This window comes from Patiria miniata, unplaced genomic scaffold (assembly GCF_015706575.1).
Source record: "Patiria miniata isolate m_02_andy unplaced genomic scaffold, ASM1570657v1 HiC_scaffold_9, whole genome shotgun sequence".
Classification (NCBI taxonomy): Eukaryota; Metazoa; Echinodermata; class Asteroidea; order Valvatida; family Asterinidae; genus Patiria; species Patiria miniata.
In genome coordinates, this window is record NW_024037076.1 from 4069931 (window position 1) to 4087863 (window position 17933).

Sequence of the window (17933 nt, forward strand, 5' to 3'; positions counted from 1 at the left end):
CGAACTCCTTGGTCCGTGTTCCTTGCTCGTTCGTGGTCCATTTTGTCTTTATTATTGCAACCATGGCTTAAAATAAATGTGCATTTCAAGTCTTTTTTTGTTATTGGGAGTTAATAGTGCGTGCCACGAAAATTCTGGATTCGACTGATACCCTGTAACCATTCATACAAATAAGATCTTACGTGCACAAGTACAACCCCGAGGAACTCGGCACACTAATACAGTGACGAAAATGTACACTACTGCGCAATTTTGTGCATGCGTGTTGAAGCGAAATTTTCCTTTTGGAGAAGCTAGCACGCCGGAGAAGCGAGACCGTGACACCGGTCTTCGAATGCAAAGCTGTAATACTTGCAAAGCTGTAATACTTGAGTTGTATGAATACAATATATGGGAGAGTAAAGTGTTTACCAATCAAATCCAACCAACCAACCCACCAACCAACAAACATAAGCAGCTCAAGCCCAAGGCGTGTTTCACATGGGAAAAAGGGCCACCCCTTCAAATTTTGGCTTGCCCGCTGTACTACAAAATGAAAATGTCCAACTTTAAGCTCATTTTGTGATGGAAGGTCACGAAAATCTACTAGTCCAAAAACTGGCTACATGCCAGTTGTGCACAATGTGCAAAGCTGAATTGACAACATGGCAATCTAAGAAATTACGAATCAGAAATTCTGGAATGTATGCGTGCATGTATGGGATTGAGTAAAAACGAGGTTTCCAAAACTGCCAAGAAAGTTTGGAGTCTCCAGAAAGCAGAAACTTACTTATCTACAACTTTAACAATCACCAAAATTTACTGTTTTGATGGCAGAAAAGCAGACCCTTTTCCAAAAAAGGCCAAAAACAAGTCATTAACGTAACCTCCTTGAATTTTGAGGAAACCTTTCCTCGACATAATCCCAAAAATAACAAAAACAAATTGGGCAAATTAATTTATATAATAATTGTAAATTCTAGCATAAAATGTGAGAATCGTCATAATTCTTGAAAATATGTACAACTAAGTAGCTATAATTACAATAAAAAATACTGATAAAAAAGTTGTTCACATAACCATTTTTGTGCTTGGATGTATTTCATTTGTAATTTCTGAACTAAAGTCGTCCTTGCAGAAAAATGTATTTTCATTCTTGCTTATTTGGAAAATGGGCAGAAATGGTCATATGAAATTTTTAGCCAAACTCAAACTTATTCCAAGTATTTTTCGTAAGGCAATTTTCTTTCAGAACATTTTCGGCACTTTTTCTTTTTTTAGATGAGTTGCATGTTCACATAAAAAAACCCAATATTTTAACCCTGTGTTTTGGGGTTTTTTTAGGGGGCCATATTGGAATGCTGTAAAATTGGAAATACTATAGAATGGTAAACCATAGAATACAGAGTAAAACAGAAATTCCTAGATCACAAAAAAAATCCACTGGTTTTTGTTTGTTTTCCACTTCACTTGATAGGTTATTAGCTTCAAGAAAAACTTGAATCCTCGATCATGATTGGTTGATCCATGGCAACAACAGTGTGATATACGACGTACCGCGGTCCGTATCGCACTCTGCGTATCGCACTATTCTAAGATGTGCACATTATTCCCGCTGCACGCACGTGTTAAACAATAACAGTGGAAAAGTTAGTGTCCAGCATGCTTATTTCATCTTAACTGTGCGTCCAGTTTGCTTGAAGATTAATTTGTTATCCCAGCACTTGCGCTCATTAAACATGGAGCATGTAGGTGTAGTGTGTCTGTGTGGTATATGGGACACATATGCACTAATTATTCCGTGTTCCACTCGTGCTCATGAGATAACCAATAAAAAATACATGTACGAACTTAATAAGAAAATTAACATCAACAATTTTTGCTCAATTAAAACTTCAGGAAAAAATATTGATGTCCAATGGTTTCAACAAATAGTTTAGAACACATTCAAAGTTATGATAAATTCATCCATTCAACACATATCTTTTTGTATCCAAATAAAATATACTATATAAGAATATTATGAGAATATCATACAAATATATAATACATACATATAATAGATTACACGATTTATACAATAGAATACAGACTTTTGAGTTATAATACAAAAGTATCAAGAGTTGTTCATTCGAGACGGCGGAAAATACATTTCTGATTAAAAAAATTGTTATAAAATTAATAAGCTGCTCAAACACTTTCCATGAAAAGAGTTGTTGGGAATCGTTTTCAGAAATCATTAGAAGAACTTTTTTTATGAAATATATGACAAGAAGCATCGGTGTAAAAAATATGAAAATGAACTGTTAAATTCCTAGCCATGTATTAACTAGGAAGAGAATTAAAATAAGCTTCTATTTTATGTGCAGTTCGTATCTTCCTCAAATAAATATTTGTACATTTGCCGTTAAAAATAATTACTCGTCCATGAACTGAACAATTGTGAATTCACTTCCACCAATATCCTTCAGAACCATTCAAAATCCTACGATTTTTTTCAAACCAATTCCAATTTGGAATGTGATTTGGCAAAAAAAATAAGGTTTTCCACAAGTTCTGATCAGAGCTGAGATTCTTGAAAAGGGCAAAATCAAATTTTAAACAAATGAGTTCTTGCCAGTTGACGTGAAATGGCCCACAATCCTAAAAAAAACTTGTCACGGGTATTTTCAGCTGCGAATAGCAGTTCAAGAAATCATGTCTCTCCTTTGGTTGGTTGGTTAGTAACAAACGTCAGCACATGCCTTTTGTGGCAATCAATCGTCTTGTCCCATAGGCCCTCACAACAACACGTGCCTCAGGTTCGCGGCCCTGAATTGCGACAGGTTCAGAGGTCTCCACTGACCAGCTACCAATTTATTGCAGTCGTGGAAAATTGGGTCACTAGAGTCAAAAAGCAGATGTTTGTACTAAACCACACTACTATAGAGGGCACTAATTTCGCATCAGAGCTGGCACCGTACCGCACACAAATTGGGTGTTCCACATGCTATAAAACGCTCCATGCACCAACTGACGTTCAACAAATGGGAATACTTTTCAATTGACAGTCACGACCACGTGAGTAGTTGTGAATTATAAGAACAGACTTTTACATCATGTACATGACTTATAGGCTACAGCACGTCTACAGTTGGGCTGCAGTTCCGAGATCATTTCGAACTTGTTCCTTTGGTCTTTTACTCAGAATTCTGGCACCTGTACTACATTGTATTACAATGTATTTATTTGTTGAAAAATTCACCCAAACCATTGAATGTTCCGGCGGCTTTGGGCGGTACAGGGAAAAACACGAAGGGCGGTTTGGGGCGGTACAGGGAGTAACAGGCAGGGTGGTTTGGGGCGGTACAGGGAGTAACAGACAGGGTGGTTTGGGGCGGTACAGGGAGTAACAGACAGGGTGGTTTGGGGCGGTACAGGGAGTAACAGGCAGGGTGGTTTGGGGCGGTACAGGAAGTAACAGGCAGGGTGGTTTGGGGCGGTACAGGGAGTAACAGGCAGGGTGGTTTGGGGCGGTACAGGGAGTAACAGGCAGGGTGGTTTGGGGCGGTACAGGGAGTAACAGACGGGGTGGTTTTTGGCATTACAGGGAGTAACAGGCAGGGCGGTTTGGGGTAGTACAGGGAGTAACAGGCGGTTTTGGGCGGTACCGTGAATAATAGGTTAACCAAGGTGGCATACCGTACATGTACATGTAAGTACAAACATACACATTCTCTATATACATTCTCTCTATTCCACAGAATTTAAATACTGGATGCTGTTTGTTTTTTACTTCTTACAAATTGTCTTGTCACGAATCGTGGCTGTCGCGTATCCACGACTTTCTCGTCCGTCGGGACTTGGTGATGTTTCGTTTGATGACGGCGCCCGGCGGCGGCTTTCTCTTCAGCATAAAGTCCGGCTCGGCGTTGGTGTTCATTGCATAGTAGACATTGGCATTGTCAGGTATATGAAGTTCTGAAGAAAAAAAGTCAGAATTTTGTTGACAAATGTTACTCGTTACTCACTTCTCATTACTCAATTCTCATTAGTCAGTCTTTTATTGGACATTTGCTCTCCTCCGAATATCAAAGTGAAGTTACCATTCCTTATTCAAGTTATCAGTCTATACTATCTTTATTCTCATTTAGTCAGTACTCATTTACTCAGCACTCAATGCTCATTACTGGTTACTCATTTACTCACCTCCCAGATTCTGTGCCAACATGAACTCGGATTGTCCTAATTCAAGTCACCAGCCTACCATCTTTTTTCTCATTTATCCTTAATACTCATTACTCACTACTAGTTACTTATTAGTAAGTACTCATTACTCACTGCTTGTTACTCAGTAAGTACTCATTACTCGTCACTCATTTACCCACATGCCACGGGCAAGTTTTGTTCAACCATGAACTCACCTGTCCTTATTCAAATCCAAGTCTACTGTCTTGATTCTCATTTACTCATTAGACATAACTCATTACTCGATAGTCAGAACTCGTTGCTCATTACTCAATGACTCACCTTCAGGAGCAGATTTTGTAGCAACCTGACACTCACCTGTTCTTACTCAAGTCACCAGTCAACCATCAATATTCTCTTTTACTCATAATCCTCATTACTCGTTACTTGTTATTCCATCACTCATTACTCGCCTCCCATGACCGGGTTCCATACCTTTCACTTGTACCTATTTAACAAAATCAGCTCATTGGTCTACCTATTCAACTTTACTTGTTACTCATCACTCATTTATCTGTTCTTCCTTACTTGTCAATCATTACTCGTTACTCGTCACTCATTACTCATTCACCCGTTTACTCATCTCCCAATTGCCTGTCCTCATTTAATGAAATCAGCTCACCAGTCTACCAATCTTTATTCTAGTTTTACTTGTTACTCATCGTTACTCATTGTTACTCATCACTCGTTACTCATCACTCATTACTCACCTCCCATGGGCAGATTCTGCACCAGCATGAACTCGGACAGGTTCTCTTCAGGAGGCAAATTGTGTTTATCAGCTGCAGTTCGGATAACCGAGGGCGTGTGCTCCTGCTGCGTGATCTGAATGTAAATATCAATTAATATCAACAAAATCCATCAATATCTATTGATTTCAATATGGAAGATCTTGCACGGTTCTTTTCAATGAGTTGCTTGTTGTCTCAGAGCCCCATAAATATATTTTGAATATTTACTTCTTTTTTGATCGGGGGCTGGGAGTTGGAATCAATTAGCTTGATTTTGTGGGGTGCTGTGGTCCAATGGTTACGGTGTTTGACTCGTGTACCGTAGTACATGGGTTTTGATCCTGACTGTGGGAACATGGTGCTTGTGCTCTTGAGCAAGGCACTTTGCCATTATTGCTTCTTCCTTCGGATAGGACGTAAAGCCGTAGGTCCCGTGTGTTGTGTAATGCACATTAAGAACCCATTAAGAGAAGGGGTTTGCCCCGGTGTTTCTGGCAGTGGCTGCTTAATGCGCCGCAGCACCTTGTGAACCATTATAAAGGTGCTACATAATGGTTCTCATATTTCTCATGTACTTCATTTACCTGTCTCTAATAATAGACATAATTTCCAACGCCTTGAGTACCTAATTGTAGGTAGATACGTGCACTATATAGTCTTCGGTATTATTTATATTGTGTACTTCGGCAAGTAACATGACACTTAATTGCTTCTCTCCAACCAAAAATGTAATGGTTTAGGGTTGTGATCAGAGAGTCAGGGGTTCAAATCCAGCTGCTGCATATGTGTTGTGTCCATGGGCAAGCTTTTTTACCTCAACTGCTTGTCTCACCCAAGGAATATACATGGAGGGTCTCCCAAAACTTTCCCCTTGTAATCAATGCAAAGAGTCAACATTGGCTTGAGATAAAATTGACTGCTACTGACCACGATACTCTTGTAGACGTTACCCTCGCTGCCTTCTAGCGAGACTCTGATGATGCGACAGGACGAGGAGGGGAAGGGTTCGGGGGTCTTGTGCTTTTCGGGGACGATGAGTTGTGTCAGGTCCGTCATGGAATAAGATGCTGAAATCTGGGGGGGGGGGGGGGAAATATAAAGAAAACTAGATGTCTATATCTGTTTGAATAGAACATAGGGATAATCCACTCTTTGACTTTGAAAAATGCAGTGTTTAAAGTATAGCTGGGGAAGTGGATGCAAATGTTGACTGTGTGCAACTGTTTAAATAGCAGGAGGGTCAAGGCCAAAAAAAAAAAAAAACTCGGTCTCTGGTCAGCGCGCGCGTTTTTAAATCATGCGCGTCAACCTTTTTTTTTCCTTCAAATTAACACGGAAGCTACAACAGCGCCCTCTATTGCCGCACCTCCTCAAATTTTTGTACCAAGGAGCACCAAGGAATGGGGAAATTGCATCAAGGCAAATGATAAAGGGCACCAAGGCAAATTATGCAGGACACCAATGTGTAATGAGGACACAAAAAAGCAAAATACCTTGTCTGTACAATACAAGCTTGAAAAAAAAAAAGCCACCCCCCCCCCAAAAAAACTGCGTCGCCGCATTAATTCCGGAACTTCGGTCTGACCAGAGACCGACGATTTTTTTTTGTGCCGAATATACTTTAATTATTTGTTTATAAATGTACGATGAGAGTGGTTATACTGGTTCCTATACCATATTCCAATTCAGAGATTAGGAACCAACGCTTTTATAGCTTCAAATGTGTGCAGGGCGCAAAGGCAAATGGGCAACCCAGATTTTTCATCAGTGCAAAACAAGACAGAATTTGATCTTCACCTTGCGGACAAGCTTCTCCTTTTCCTTCACCCCCGAGGTGGTTTTCCTCATCTCCACCCTCCGCAGACGTGGATTCTCCCCGCCGTTCATTGACGTGGCTGGGGAGTTCTCGCTGGAGAAGCTCATACCATCTTCTAGTAGGGGGGTGTCCGCTGAGCCGGCTGAACCTGTGGAGCTGGTGCTGCTCAAGCTGCTGCTGCTGCGGTGGCTCTTGGTCGTGTCTTCGGCTGTGTAGCTGAAAAACCGCCTGAACAAAATAATAGCCCATATTTATAAAGTGCGCGGTGGTCCAATGGTCATGGGGTTCGACTCGTGCTGCGGTATGTGGGTTCAAATGTTGACGGAAAACATGGTGCTTGTGTTCTTGGGCAAGACACTTTATTACCTCCATCCATAAATGCCACTGTCTGACTCATGTGCAATGGTACGCAGAATCGAACCCTGATGGGAAACACGGTGCTTGTGTTCTTAAGCAAGACACTTTATTACAATCACCTCTATCCATAAATGCCACTCTCTGACTCACGTTACCACAATTGCCTCTCTCCACCCAGGAGTATAAATGGGTACCTGTGAGGGTAGAGACCAGACTGCGCTGATCTCGAGCTGCTGCAGGAAAAAAGTCACCATTGCAGTAGGCAAGCGTTTGGTTAGCATGCCCACTTCATTCGTTGTAAACGTACTTTCATTTTAAATAACCATGAACTCTTTATCAAATGGCATAATGGTCACTGCCTGTTCTGTGTACGGTTGTCATAATCACGCCGACCCAGCACTGGGTGTTGGCTCCACATTTTTCTCACAGTTTTTGCCATCCATCACAGCTTTGAAGGCTTGCCTACTACCTACTCTGCGCAGCGCTGTACGACCTTTGCCTACTACAATGGCGACACTGACTTTCCGGTACCCAGATGTAGGCCAGCGGCCAATTTCACGGCCCTGCTAAGCACAAAAATTTGCTTAGCACAAAAAGTCTTATTAAAGCAGGTTACCAGCCAAAACTCCATGTGATTTTCATGCTAAGCAAACAACAGTTGAATACCAATCACAAGCAATATACATCACATGGACATTTGGCTGGTAACCTGCTTTTATAAGCCAGACTTTTTTTGTGCTAAGCAAATTTTTGTGCTTAGCAGCGCCGTGAAATTGGGCCCAGGTCATGAGAAAGCCCTATAAGCAATTCTTTCCTTTAAATGTTGGTTTGTTACATACATAATGTATTCATACAACATAATTTCAAACCCTTAACTTAATGCTAAGGATAGCATCACATTATACCTCATGCTGTAGAAAGCTTATTTAGGTTAAGAGCCAGAATTTTTTTTTTAGCGGGGAGGGGGGTTTAAATTGTGTTTTAGAGACCTAAAACCGACCTGAAAGCACTGCCTTTTCTGTCGGGCGTGCTGAACATAGGGGATGATGATGGCGTTGATCCTGCGATCTCGTCAGAAACATCACAACTGCAAGAAAACGAAACAACAAACAAACTGGTCTCGGATCACAGAAAATTCTATTCAGTTGATTCATATTCGCTATTTTTACTCTTGGTTTATCTTTGGTTTACACAAAGGATCGGATTTACCCCATTCATTCGCATCACAGGGTAATCCTATACAATAGCACTGCCCGGCTCACAAGTAACAGTCAGGCAGTAAGTGAGTAAGTCAGCGAGTCATTCCAGACTGGTTCCAGACCGGTCTAAGTCAGAGCACACATTGATTCAAAATGACTATTCACATTGACAATGGGCCTGTTTTAAGCCAATTGCATTGTTGTCAAGGGGTTATCCTATACAATAGCACTGCTCTGGTTCTATATCTGAGACTGTCCACCAGTGTTGGGTCTAGAAACTCACAATACTTACCACTCTGCGTATGTCATGACGTTCATATTTGTAAACCAGTCCACAAATTCCGACAACTGATTGATGCAGTAATTTTTGGCCGCGTTCTGAAGGAGTTTGATCTGGGCTATCACCTCAAATTCCTGCAGAGAAAAAAACAAACAAAAAACCCACAAAGTTGTTACAAACCTTTCTATGTTGGAGGCGGAGTTGTAGTCAGACTGTTTGTGATGGATCACAGACACATCACAAGTCTGGTCACAAGTTAAGCACAAGTCACAAGACTTGGGACTGGATGACTTGTGATGACATTGATGACTTGTGATTGACTTGTGATGGACTTGAGATTGACTTGTGATGGACTTGTGATGGACTTGTGATGGGCTTGTGATGGGCTTGTGATGGACTTTGGATGGGCTTGTGATGGGCTTGTGATGGGCTTGTGACGGACTTGTGATGGACTTGTGATGGAGTTGTGATGGACTTGTGATGGGCTTGTGATGGGCTTGTGATGGACTTGTGATGGACTTGTGATGGACTTCTGAGGACTTGTGATGGACTTGTGATGGGTTTGTGATGGGCTTGTGATGGGCTTGTGCTGACTTGTGATTGGTTTGTGATGGGCTTGTGAGTGACTTGTGATGGGCTTGTGATTGACTTGTGATGGACCTTGTAATGACTTGTGATGGAGTTGTGATGGACTTGTGCTGACTTGTGATGCACTTGTGATGCACTGTGATCATCACAAATACCTCAACTTCAAAATTGGTTGTAAGCAAAAGGGCATCCCCCCCCCCCATTTTTATCAATCTTAAACATCGTTGGGGAACCATTTTGAATTGAATCTATTTAATTTGCCTTTGTGGTTAAATATAATTCCAAAATTCTGTAAGTGTAAAAAAGACAGGCAGGCCTGACGTCTCGACCTAGCAAGAAAGAGACCAAAAAGCTTGGGTTTGACATTTTGACTCAGTGTTTCAGATGTCTGTTTAAGATTGTCCCCTCACCTTCCGCTTCTTTTCGAAGTTGATGAGGCCGTCCCCGATCGTGTCTGGGTTGGCCACGTCGATCTTGATGAGGTCCGTCAGAAACGTGCCTAGATAGGGCACAGTGCCGTGCATACGAGCCTGGAGACAAAAATGGGCCAAAAGGTTAATGCTAAGGGGCTCTGGTGTTCCCCAGTCGTTAAAGGTGTATTTTTGAAGCTGTATATCTCCTATTGAAAGTACAAGTCCGATTGGATTGAAACTTGGTGTTTACATAGAGCGGGACGTGTCCAAACCAAATAGTATTCAGACGTGCACTTATTAGTCAGAGACCCGGAAAATCGTGCATACATTTTCTCAAATAAGCCCTATGTTTCCTATTAAAAGGACAAGTCCGATTGGATTGAAACTTGGTGTTTCTATAGAGTGGGACGTGTCCAAACCCGATAGTATTCAGATATGCACTAGTCAGAGACCAACAAAATTGTGCATACATTTTCTCAAAGACATGAAAGAAGGGTTCCTAGCACTTTAGGAAAACAAAATTCCCGGAGTTTTCCCAGGCATTTCTTTGGGAAATTTCCAAAATTCCATGAGAATATTTTAACTTTTAACGAGGACACATGGCACAGGATACACACACGACAAACTTCCCAGAGTTTTCCCTGACTGGAAAAATGGAAACTCATTTTTAAGGTTTTCCCTGATTTTCAGATATTTTCAAATATATAGCATCCACTGACCTGAAACTTCAACAGGTTGTTGTTATGTAAATTAAAATAAACTACCGGTATTCATAAAAAGGAATTTGCCTCGGGTGATATAAATCAATATTTAGGTTTTGCCCTTCACCGACGTATAACACACTGAGTAAATAGACGTCAGTGAAGGGCAAAACCTAATATAGATTTGGAGGAAGTTCGTTACTTCAAACTTCAACAAAAACAAATTCACAATTTTAGTTCTACGTACTCATAAAGACATATAGGATCATTTGCCATGTTTGCACTTTATGCGTTTTGTTCGTTTCCTATAACAACACCATTCAAAATCCAAAAAAAAAGAATGTTCAAAACCTAACCTGTTGAAGTTTCAGCTCAGTGGAAATGACACTTTTGGAGGAAACAGTGAAAAACCATCGAACATTTTATCATGAAACAGGATTTCGTCAAAAGAACTCTATGTTTCCAAGAATCAGTCGATTGACTGATCGTTGGAAATCACCTACATACATACATTTCTTGTTTTCTTCTAAATGACAAGCAAGCCAGATGGAATAATTTCACAGGATGTTTAATACCAGTACGATCATTAATCCAAATAAGCTTTTTGATAATAATTTTCTACTTTTGGGATAAATGCAAATGATCCTATATGCCTTTAAAAAGAAACTAGTTGTATAAACTCACCTGTTCTCGTCTGTGGCCTGTGGCTTTCTCGTGGCTCAGTCTGCGCACCAGATTTAGGATCGGCTTCCGGGAAATCCGGGGGGAGTCTACGCAGGCAAATTTGGCCGTTCCCTCCTAGAAATACACGACCGACAGGAAATGTCAAATCAAGAGCCCAGCTGGTCCCAATTTTATGAAACAGACAACATCGCCTACCAAATTTTCGAGCTAAGCAAGAAAAAGCCGAGTACCAGTCATAGGTAGACACTGCATGACCTTTTGACCGGTGACCTGTTTGCGCTTAGCAAAATGCTTTCCGTGCTCAATAGCGGATAATCGAGGCGGTGTCCAAATTACGTGTTTTATGGCTACGGCTAGAAAATTGCACACGAGCCTATGGAAGCCGCTACAACCACTTCACATAGACCCATGTGTGTAATTTTTTCGCCGTAGCCAACGAGGTAATTCAGACTAGGCCCAAATTTCATTGAAGTGTTAAGCACAGAAATCTGCTAAGCGCGGAAAATGTCTGCTTAGCAGATTAAGATTACCAGCTAAAATTGTGCACTGTATGTGTTGCTGGTGGCTGGTTCCCGACAGATTTTCACTTAGCATGTAAATCTGGTAAGCGATATTTGCTGCTGAAGTCCTGGGCCCAATGTCATTGCTCTGCTTACCGTTATATGCTTACTGTAGCAGAAAATTCCCTGCTTACGATAAAGGATTTCACGGGTAATAGTGAGGAATTTTTGGCTTATGCGCATGTGTACATCCCGCAACTAAGAACTCTGTGCTTACTGGGTTTTTAGTGCATAATTTTTATCTGCTATCGTTGTTAGCACGGAACGGTGATCGTAAGCTTATGAACGGAAGTGTAATGTCCATGACAGCACCAATTAACCATATCTGATTAATGCTTCAGAGAAATGATACAAAAACTCATAGTCTGTAATTTTCTTGACCATTACTTGATGATGGATGTACAAGGTTTGGAAAAATACATTTGTCACGGACATTACACAACACTGGGATCGCCTATACATGTAGAAGCGTCTGACTTTTGACTTCAGATGATATTTTTTCACAGAGAGCTTTTTAAGCAGAAAAATATTGTACAGCAAAAAAAAAATGCTTAGAAAATTTATGTGGTTAGCGAAGTCAGCGGAGAACCAGTCACTGGCAATATGCAGCATATGACATGTTGGCCGGTAACCGTTTTGTACTAAGCAACGATTTTCCATGCTTTACCATTTTTGTCTAAAAATAATTTGGTGGTCGGAGTTTCCCCACTTCCTGTACACGATAATCCCAATTTCCGGCGTAGGGCTAGGAGCGATTTAAAACCTCTAGATATTATCTTGAAAGCGTGGGGATTTTCTGTACCATCAGCTACCCAGTTCTAAATATTGCTTGGTCATTGTTCATTCGTTTTTCCAAAAAATGGCAATTTCTTCTTCTTTTTTTGAGAGGGGGAGGGGGGACGGGGGACGAGGGAATTCATTCCTGCAAACTACTCGCTACAACTAAAGAACGGTTCGCTCATTTTTGCAAACAAATTAACACGATTATAAGAAGGAATTTGTTGGGTTTTTTTTGCGTCAGGATGATATAAATCAAATTAGGTTTTTGCCCTTCACCGACGTTTAAACACTGTATACTCAGTGTGTTGCCTCCCGAGTGAAAGTTCGATTTGAGCTGGTTTGAATCTGATGTAAATTTTGATTCAGATTAACATGGTTACTGAAAATGTAAACGTTGCCAGAAATCACTGTTTTTATATACACGAATCCGCACATGTGATCACTGTTCACCCACAAGCCCCTTCAATGGAGGAATAACTGTGCACGCTATTGTACAAAGCAACTGCCCCATGACAGATTATCTGAACAATAGCTAGCACAACGCTTTCGCCATTGAAAGGGGGGCTTCGTAATAGAATGGATTGGTCTATGCTAAGCATAATGGATGCAGGCCTGCCAGCGAATTTTCTTTTCCCACACTACATCCATATACATGGTTGTTTAGCGCCCTCTACGATACTTTTATGATAGGTACGCAGGTATATTATCTTTTCCCCCAGGATTTGGTGTGAAGTGCGATAGCTCAGTCGATAGGGGATGTGATTTTCCACTGCGAGCTTGTGGGTTCGAGTCACCGTTTTTTCCCCAAAATTTTCTAATCTGAGGCTTCGGAGGATTTTTTTAAAAAGGGAAACAAAGTCCAAATTTCATTACCTTCGAATTCATTTTTTTTTTTATAATTTTATATTTTCTTCTCATATTTTTAGAGAAGTAAAGTCCAAAACGCCATAGCGTACACCCATATGGGGATGTTGTTTGGGAAAACAAAATTTGCGGCCTGCCAACCCTTCGGCATTAAGTGTGAGACTCGCGCATTTCGGGGTTATTCTCATGGTCTCACGCCCACACGGGATTTCCCAAGCTAAAAAAATAAATAAATCAAACTCGAAAATGATGTTTAAATGATGATCTTTTGTTACAAAAATTGCTTAAATTAGTCAGAAAAAGCACCACAGAGCGTCTAGAATCCAAAAATTTTCGGGGCCATCAGCCAGCCCCGAACCCCACGCCGTTAGGGCTTCGTGCTTCGCACTCATATCAGTTCTGATCAATCTCCATCGCCAGAGTCTCACTCTCAGCTCTTACTCAAAGTTAGCAGCCTGTGGGTGCCTGTGATGTTAATAAGGGAATAAATGTGTGCTCGAGAGGTTTTAATCACTCTGTTTAAGACAGCTTAGAGTCTGGGTGCTGATAATTACCCGAGCCGGAGGCTCGGGTAATTATCAGCACCCAGACTCTAAGCGGTCTTAAACAGAGTGATTAATACCGACCGAGCACATATTTATTCCCATTCATAAATACCTTTTCAGTCAAAAAAATATAATATTTCGGTCAAACAATCCCGATTTTGTTCAGCAAGTTTACTTCATGCTTATTGAAACATCCCTCTAGCTAAATAATGGAGTGTTCAGCTGGCGATTAAGATGTAAACAACCCTTTTATGGAGATTGACGCGCGCGTGGCACGTTCTGCGCGATGTCACGCAGAACGCACCTGGGGCATTGCGTTTTGAATTTAGAACTATAAAATTCTGACTTGCTTGTAGTGTTGCGCATGCCTACGTGAGGATTGTGAACGTTCAACCAATGAAACGGTAAGAGGCACTGGATTTTTAGGAGTCCACATTTTATTGTGACACTGGAAAAGTGTTTAAGACCAGCTAGCCATGTCTTTATCATCCGTTTAAGACCGGCCACGTGACGGGCTCTCGACCAATAGGAATAGCTAAACTGTCTGAGGTATTTATGAATGGGGTTTAATACGAAGTTTGAAAATTGGGGTAAGAAAATCCACGTACAGTGAATTTGTTTCCATTTTGTACTAATTTTCCTTTTGTTTTACAATTTCTTCCATTTATTGGTTTTATTGTGGCCTACCTTCATCAGAAGTTCTCGACTCATTTCAAAATTGTTGTCGTCCATGAATATACTGGCGAGATCTTCAAAGAGGAGAACATGTGCCCTGAAAAAGACCAAAAAAACACAAAACAAAGGTGACAGAATTATTCTCATTTCTAGCAACGCAAATGTCTGCGTATTAAAAAAGGCAACTTATCCACTAAGACAAATCTCTTGTTCAATTTATTTGTAGTGACCATTATGCCATTTGATGAAGAGTGTGCAGTTATTTTTACTGGACAATAAGCCCTATCCTGGGTCACGGATGACCAAGGTTCTCCTACGAATAAAGCGTGGATATTTGTAGTACAACCTTAGCAGAATCCTAGCACATCAGGGCATATCCGTAGGACATTCGTAGCGAATTCGTAGATATTTCTGCCACAAATTAGCTATGAATCCCAAAGAATATGCACAAATAGCCACGAATAACACTACAAATAAATACGGTTGTCCTACGGATGTCCCACGGTTGCACTACGGATTAATTTTCATGACAGTTCACCACGGAAGATATGAGCAGTTTAAAACTTCCGTAGCCCTTCCACGAATGCCAAGGAAGATGACAGATAACCACGGAGGTACTAAGGATGAATACGGTACTCCCACGGTTTATCACAAATTTCAAACCGTGGAGATCCGTGGCTCCAAACCGTGAATGTGTGACTTGGGCTTAACTATTGAAAAGTACATCCCATTCCCCATGGGTGAATGGGACTTTTTGAGTCCCGGCTTGAATGGGAGCAATACGAAGGTCACATTTTGTGAGTTCCACCAATCAAATGACAAGGCTCTGTTTGTCAGTTTTATCATTTTTCCTGTTACCTTGGTACTGCGTTCCAGACTTTCTTGAGCCGGTAAACAGGGTGGGTCTGCAGTCCAGAGATGATCGCTTTGGCCGAGGAAAAGTTCTTCATCTCTCGACACACCTGGGGAAGAAAAGTTAACAACTTATTGAAACCTTACCAACTGACTTGTGACATGTGCATTGTCACTATCTTGTGATCGACTAGTGATCTACTTGTGATTGTCTTGTGACTGACTTGTAATTGTCTTGTGACTGACTTGTGATCAACTTTTGAGTTTCTTATGACTGACTTGTAATTGTCTTGTGACTGAATCGTGATGAACTGGTGAGTTCCTTGTGACTGACTTGTGATTGTCTTGTGATCGACTTGTGATCAACTTGTGATCGACTTGTGATCGACTTGTGATCGACATGTGATTGTCTTGTGACTGACTTGTAATTGTCTTGTGACTGACTTGTGATCAACTGATGAGTTTCTTGTAACTGACTTGTGATTGTCTTGTGATCGACTTATGATCGACTTGTGATCGCCTTGTGATTGTCTTGTGATTGACTTGTGATTGTCTTCCGATTGTCTTGTGATCGACTTGTGATTGTCTAGTGACTGACCAGTGATCAACTTATGATTCCCTTGTGACTGACTTGTGATCAACTGGTACCGGTACTTGTCACTGACTACATAACAGCTCTGTAAATGTCATGTTTTGCATATATTCTTTCAGATACATGCACCAGTGATCTCCTAGCAAAAGCTGAATAGCGCCCTCTAATCCCATGCACAAATCAAATAGTAATTTGATTTCTTGGAGCTGACGAGCCCAAAAATCTGCTAAGCACAGACAATTTAAGCTAAGCAGAAATAGGGTAACCAGCCAAATGTCATGTGATGTCACTGAATGATAGCTGGTTCTCGGCTAAACTGGAAATAGCTCATGATTTTGCCTAGCAATATTTCCTGTTAAGCAGGCCGTCAAAAATCGAGCTCGCATGATGTTTGACTAAAAATAGTGTCGTGTAACCACAAAAAACACCTCATAATCCTTTGCATCCTGACAGCAGATTTTCAGAACCCGGAAAAATGAAAACCACCCCATGAAAAAGTGGACTCACATGATCTGTGCGACCCAAAACGGTGTTGAGCAACCACAAAAAAATCCCAATATCTTCTGCATTTCTTATTAACTGTAGATTTCCCGATCTCGATCTGAGTCATCGATTCATTGTTCCAGGCAACATGTTTCAACAAACTACCGCCAGCTTGCAACATCTGTGGTTGGTCTATTTTGAGGTTTCTGGTCTGTGAGTCATGGGTCCAAAAACCTGCCAACAAACAGAAGCGCAGCTTATGCAATTTGCACTAAGGGATCATGTTAAACATTTGCTCTTCTTGGGTATGCTACAGTTTAGTGTTACTAGAAAAACAGCAATTTTTTTCTAAAAAAAATCTATTTTTTCGGGTGAAATTTTAACTCTTTCAGTGCCAAACTCGTACATGTACGAGGTATATTTGTTAGTCCAATAGCGCCAACCTTGTACATGTATTAGGTAATGTTCGTAAATGTTCGTACTTAAAATTGCCAAACCTCGTACATGTACGAGGTAAATATGTTATCAAAAGGGGGCGCTCTTGCTCTTTCTAATGGTACCATTTTCATGCATGTACGACATGTATCTATTTTTTCATTCGAGTTCTTGCGAAAGGGCGCAGCACTAAATCTCGTATTTTCTGCAAAAAGTGCGGAATCTCCCTGTGTTCAGGCCAGTGTTTCAGGGTGTATCACTATGTTTGTGACTACTTTTGACTTTCCAATATATCAAGGATATACCAGAGAGTAACAACAACAACTTTAGTGAGTAAAACTTATTCACTTTTTTTTTTACAGAATTTTGAACAATTAACAAAAATGCTCGAAGTTGGGCGCTTTAGGGTTAAACTTTTCAAATTTCACGGGCACTGAAAGAGTAAAATGGCATGACGAGAGGCACATGTAAATGGCTCTAAATCGGTAAATTAAAATGATTTAAAAACTTTGAGCCAACCTGCGCCACTTCGATCCACTTCTTGATTATGGCCGCCCGGTCGTGCGGTTTCATCGTCTTGTCCTCGATGACGGTCGTCATCACGCGGTTCGAGACGTCGTTGAACTGCGTCACCGTCGCTTTAACCGAGGCGACGTCGTGATAGCTGTCTATTTTCTTGCTGCGCCGCGACCACATGCCGCCCAGGCAGTGCTGTAGATTGACTTTCCTAAACAGGTCCTGGAGGGACAAAAGTTTATGATAAAAAAATGGCACTTCACTTTTGACAGAAGTGGAATTCGAACCTACAACCTCAAAAATATTGTACCAAAGGTGGACTGAGGACTTCGTGCAGAAGTACATGTAACCCCTTAAATGTACGAAAGAGAGAGTTGGGGGGGGGGGGGCCATCGGGAGACGAAGAACGCATTGCCAACAACGCCTGCTGCTCAAGCAAAGACGCTATGGCTTAGTCGCGTGTACTTCGCGCTATACACCAACCAGTACATGCATGCGGGATTTCGTCATTATTGTTTTTAACTACTACAAAACAATTTGTTCCAGCTACCTGGCCAGGCATTTGTATTTCAGCGGACCAATTTAAGGTCAAAGAAAGAAATATAACTGAAGCAGTATTCAACCTTTTAAAGGGAATATACAATATTTGCAGACAT

The 17933-nt window shown here is 41.1% G+C and overlaps 1 protein-coding gene across 2 annotated transcripts in view; it reads right to left on the reverse strand.

Annotated features, from left to right (window-relative positions):
• Positions 1-3757: 3757 nt before the first annotated feature.
• The window catches only part of LOC119720220 (ral guanine nucleotide dissociation stimulator-like), a 50438-nt gene continuing 36262 nt past the window's right edge, over positions 3758-17933 (reverse strand). For both annotated transcript variants that reach the window (XM_038189827.1, XM_038189828.1), the window contains exons 7-17: positions 17281-17499; positions 15258-15361; positions 14412-14496; positions 10976-11089; positions 9588-9707; positions 8602-8723; positions 8111-8197; positions 6735-6981; positions 5865-6011; positions 4917-5031; positions 3758-3939 (exon numbers count right to left, since the gene is read on the reverse strand). In XM_038189827.1, the coding sequence (XP_038045755.1) occupies positions 3773-3939; positions 4917-5031; positions 5865-6011; positions 6735-6981; positions 8111-8197; positions 8602-8723; positions 9588-9707; positions 10976-11089; positions 14412-14496; positions 15258-15361; positions 17281-17499 (1527 nt within the window). In that variant the 3' untranslated portion in view covers positions 3758-3772. The remainder of the gene's footprint in view (positions 3940-4916; positions 5032-5864; positions 6012-6734; positions 6982-8110; positions 8198-8601; positions 8724-9587; positions 9708-10975; positions 11090-14411; positions 14497-15257; positions 15362-17280; positions 17500-17933) is intronic.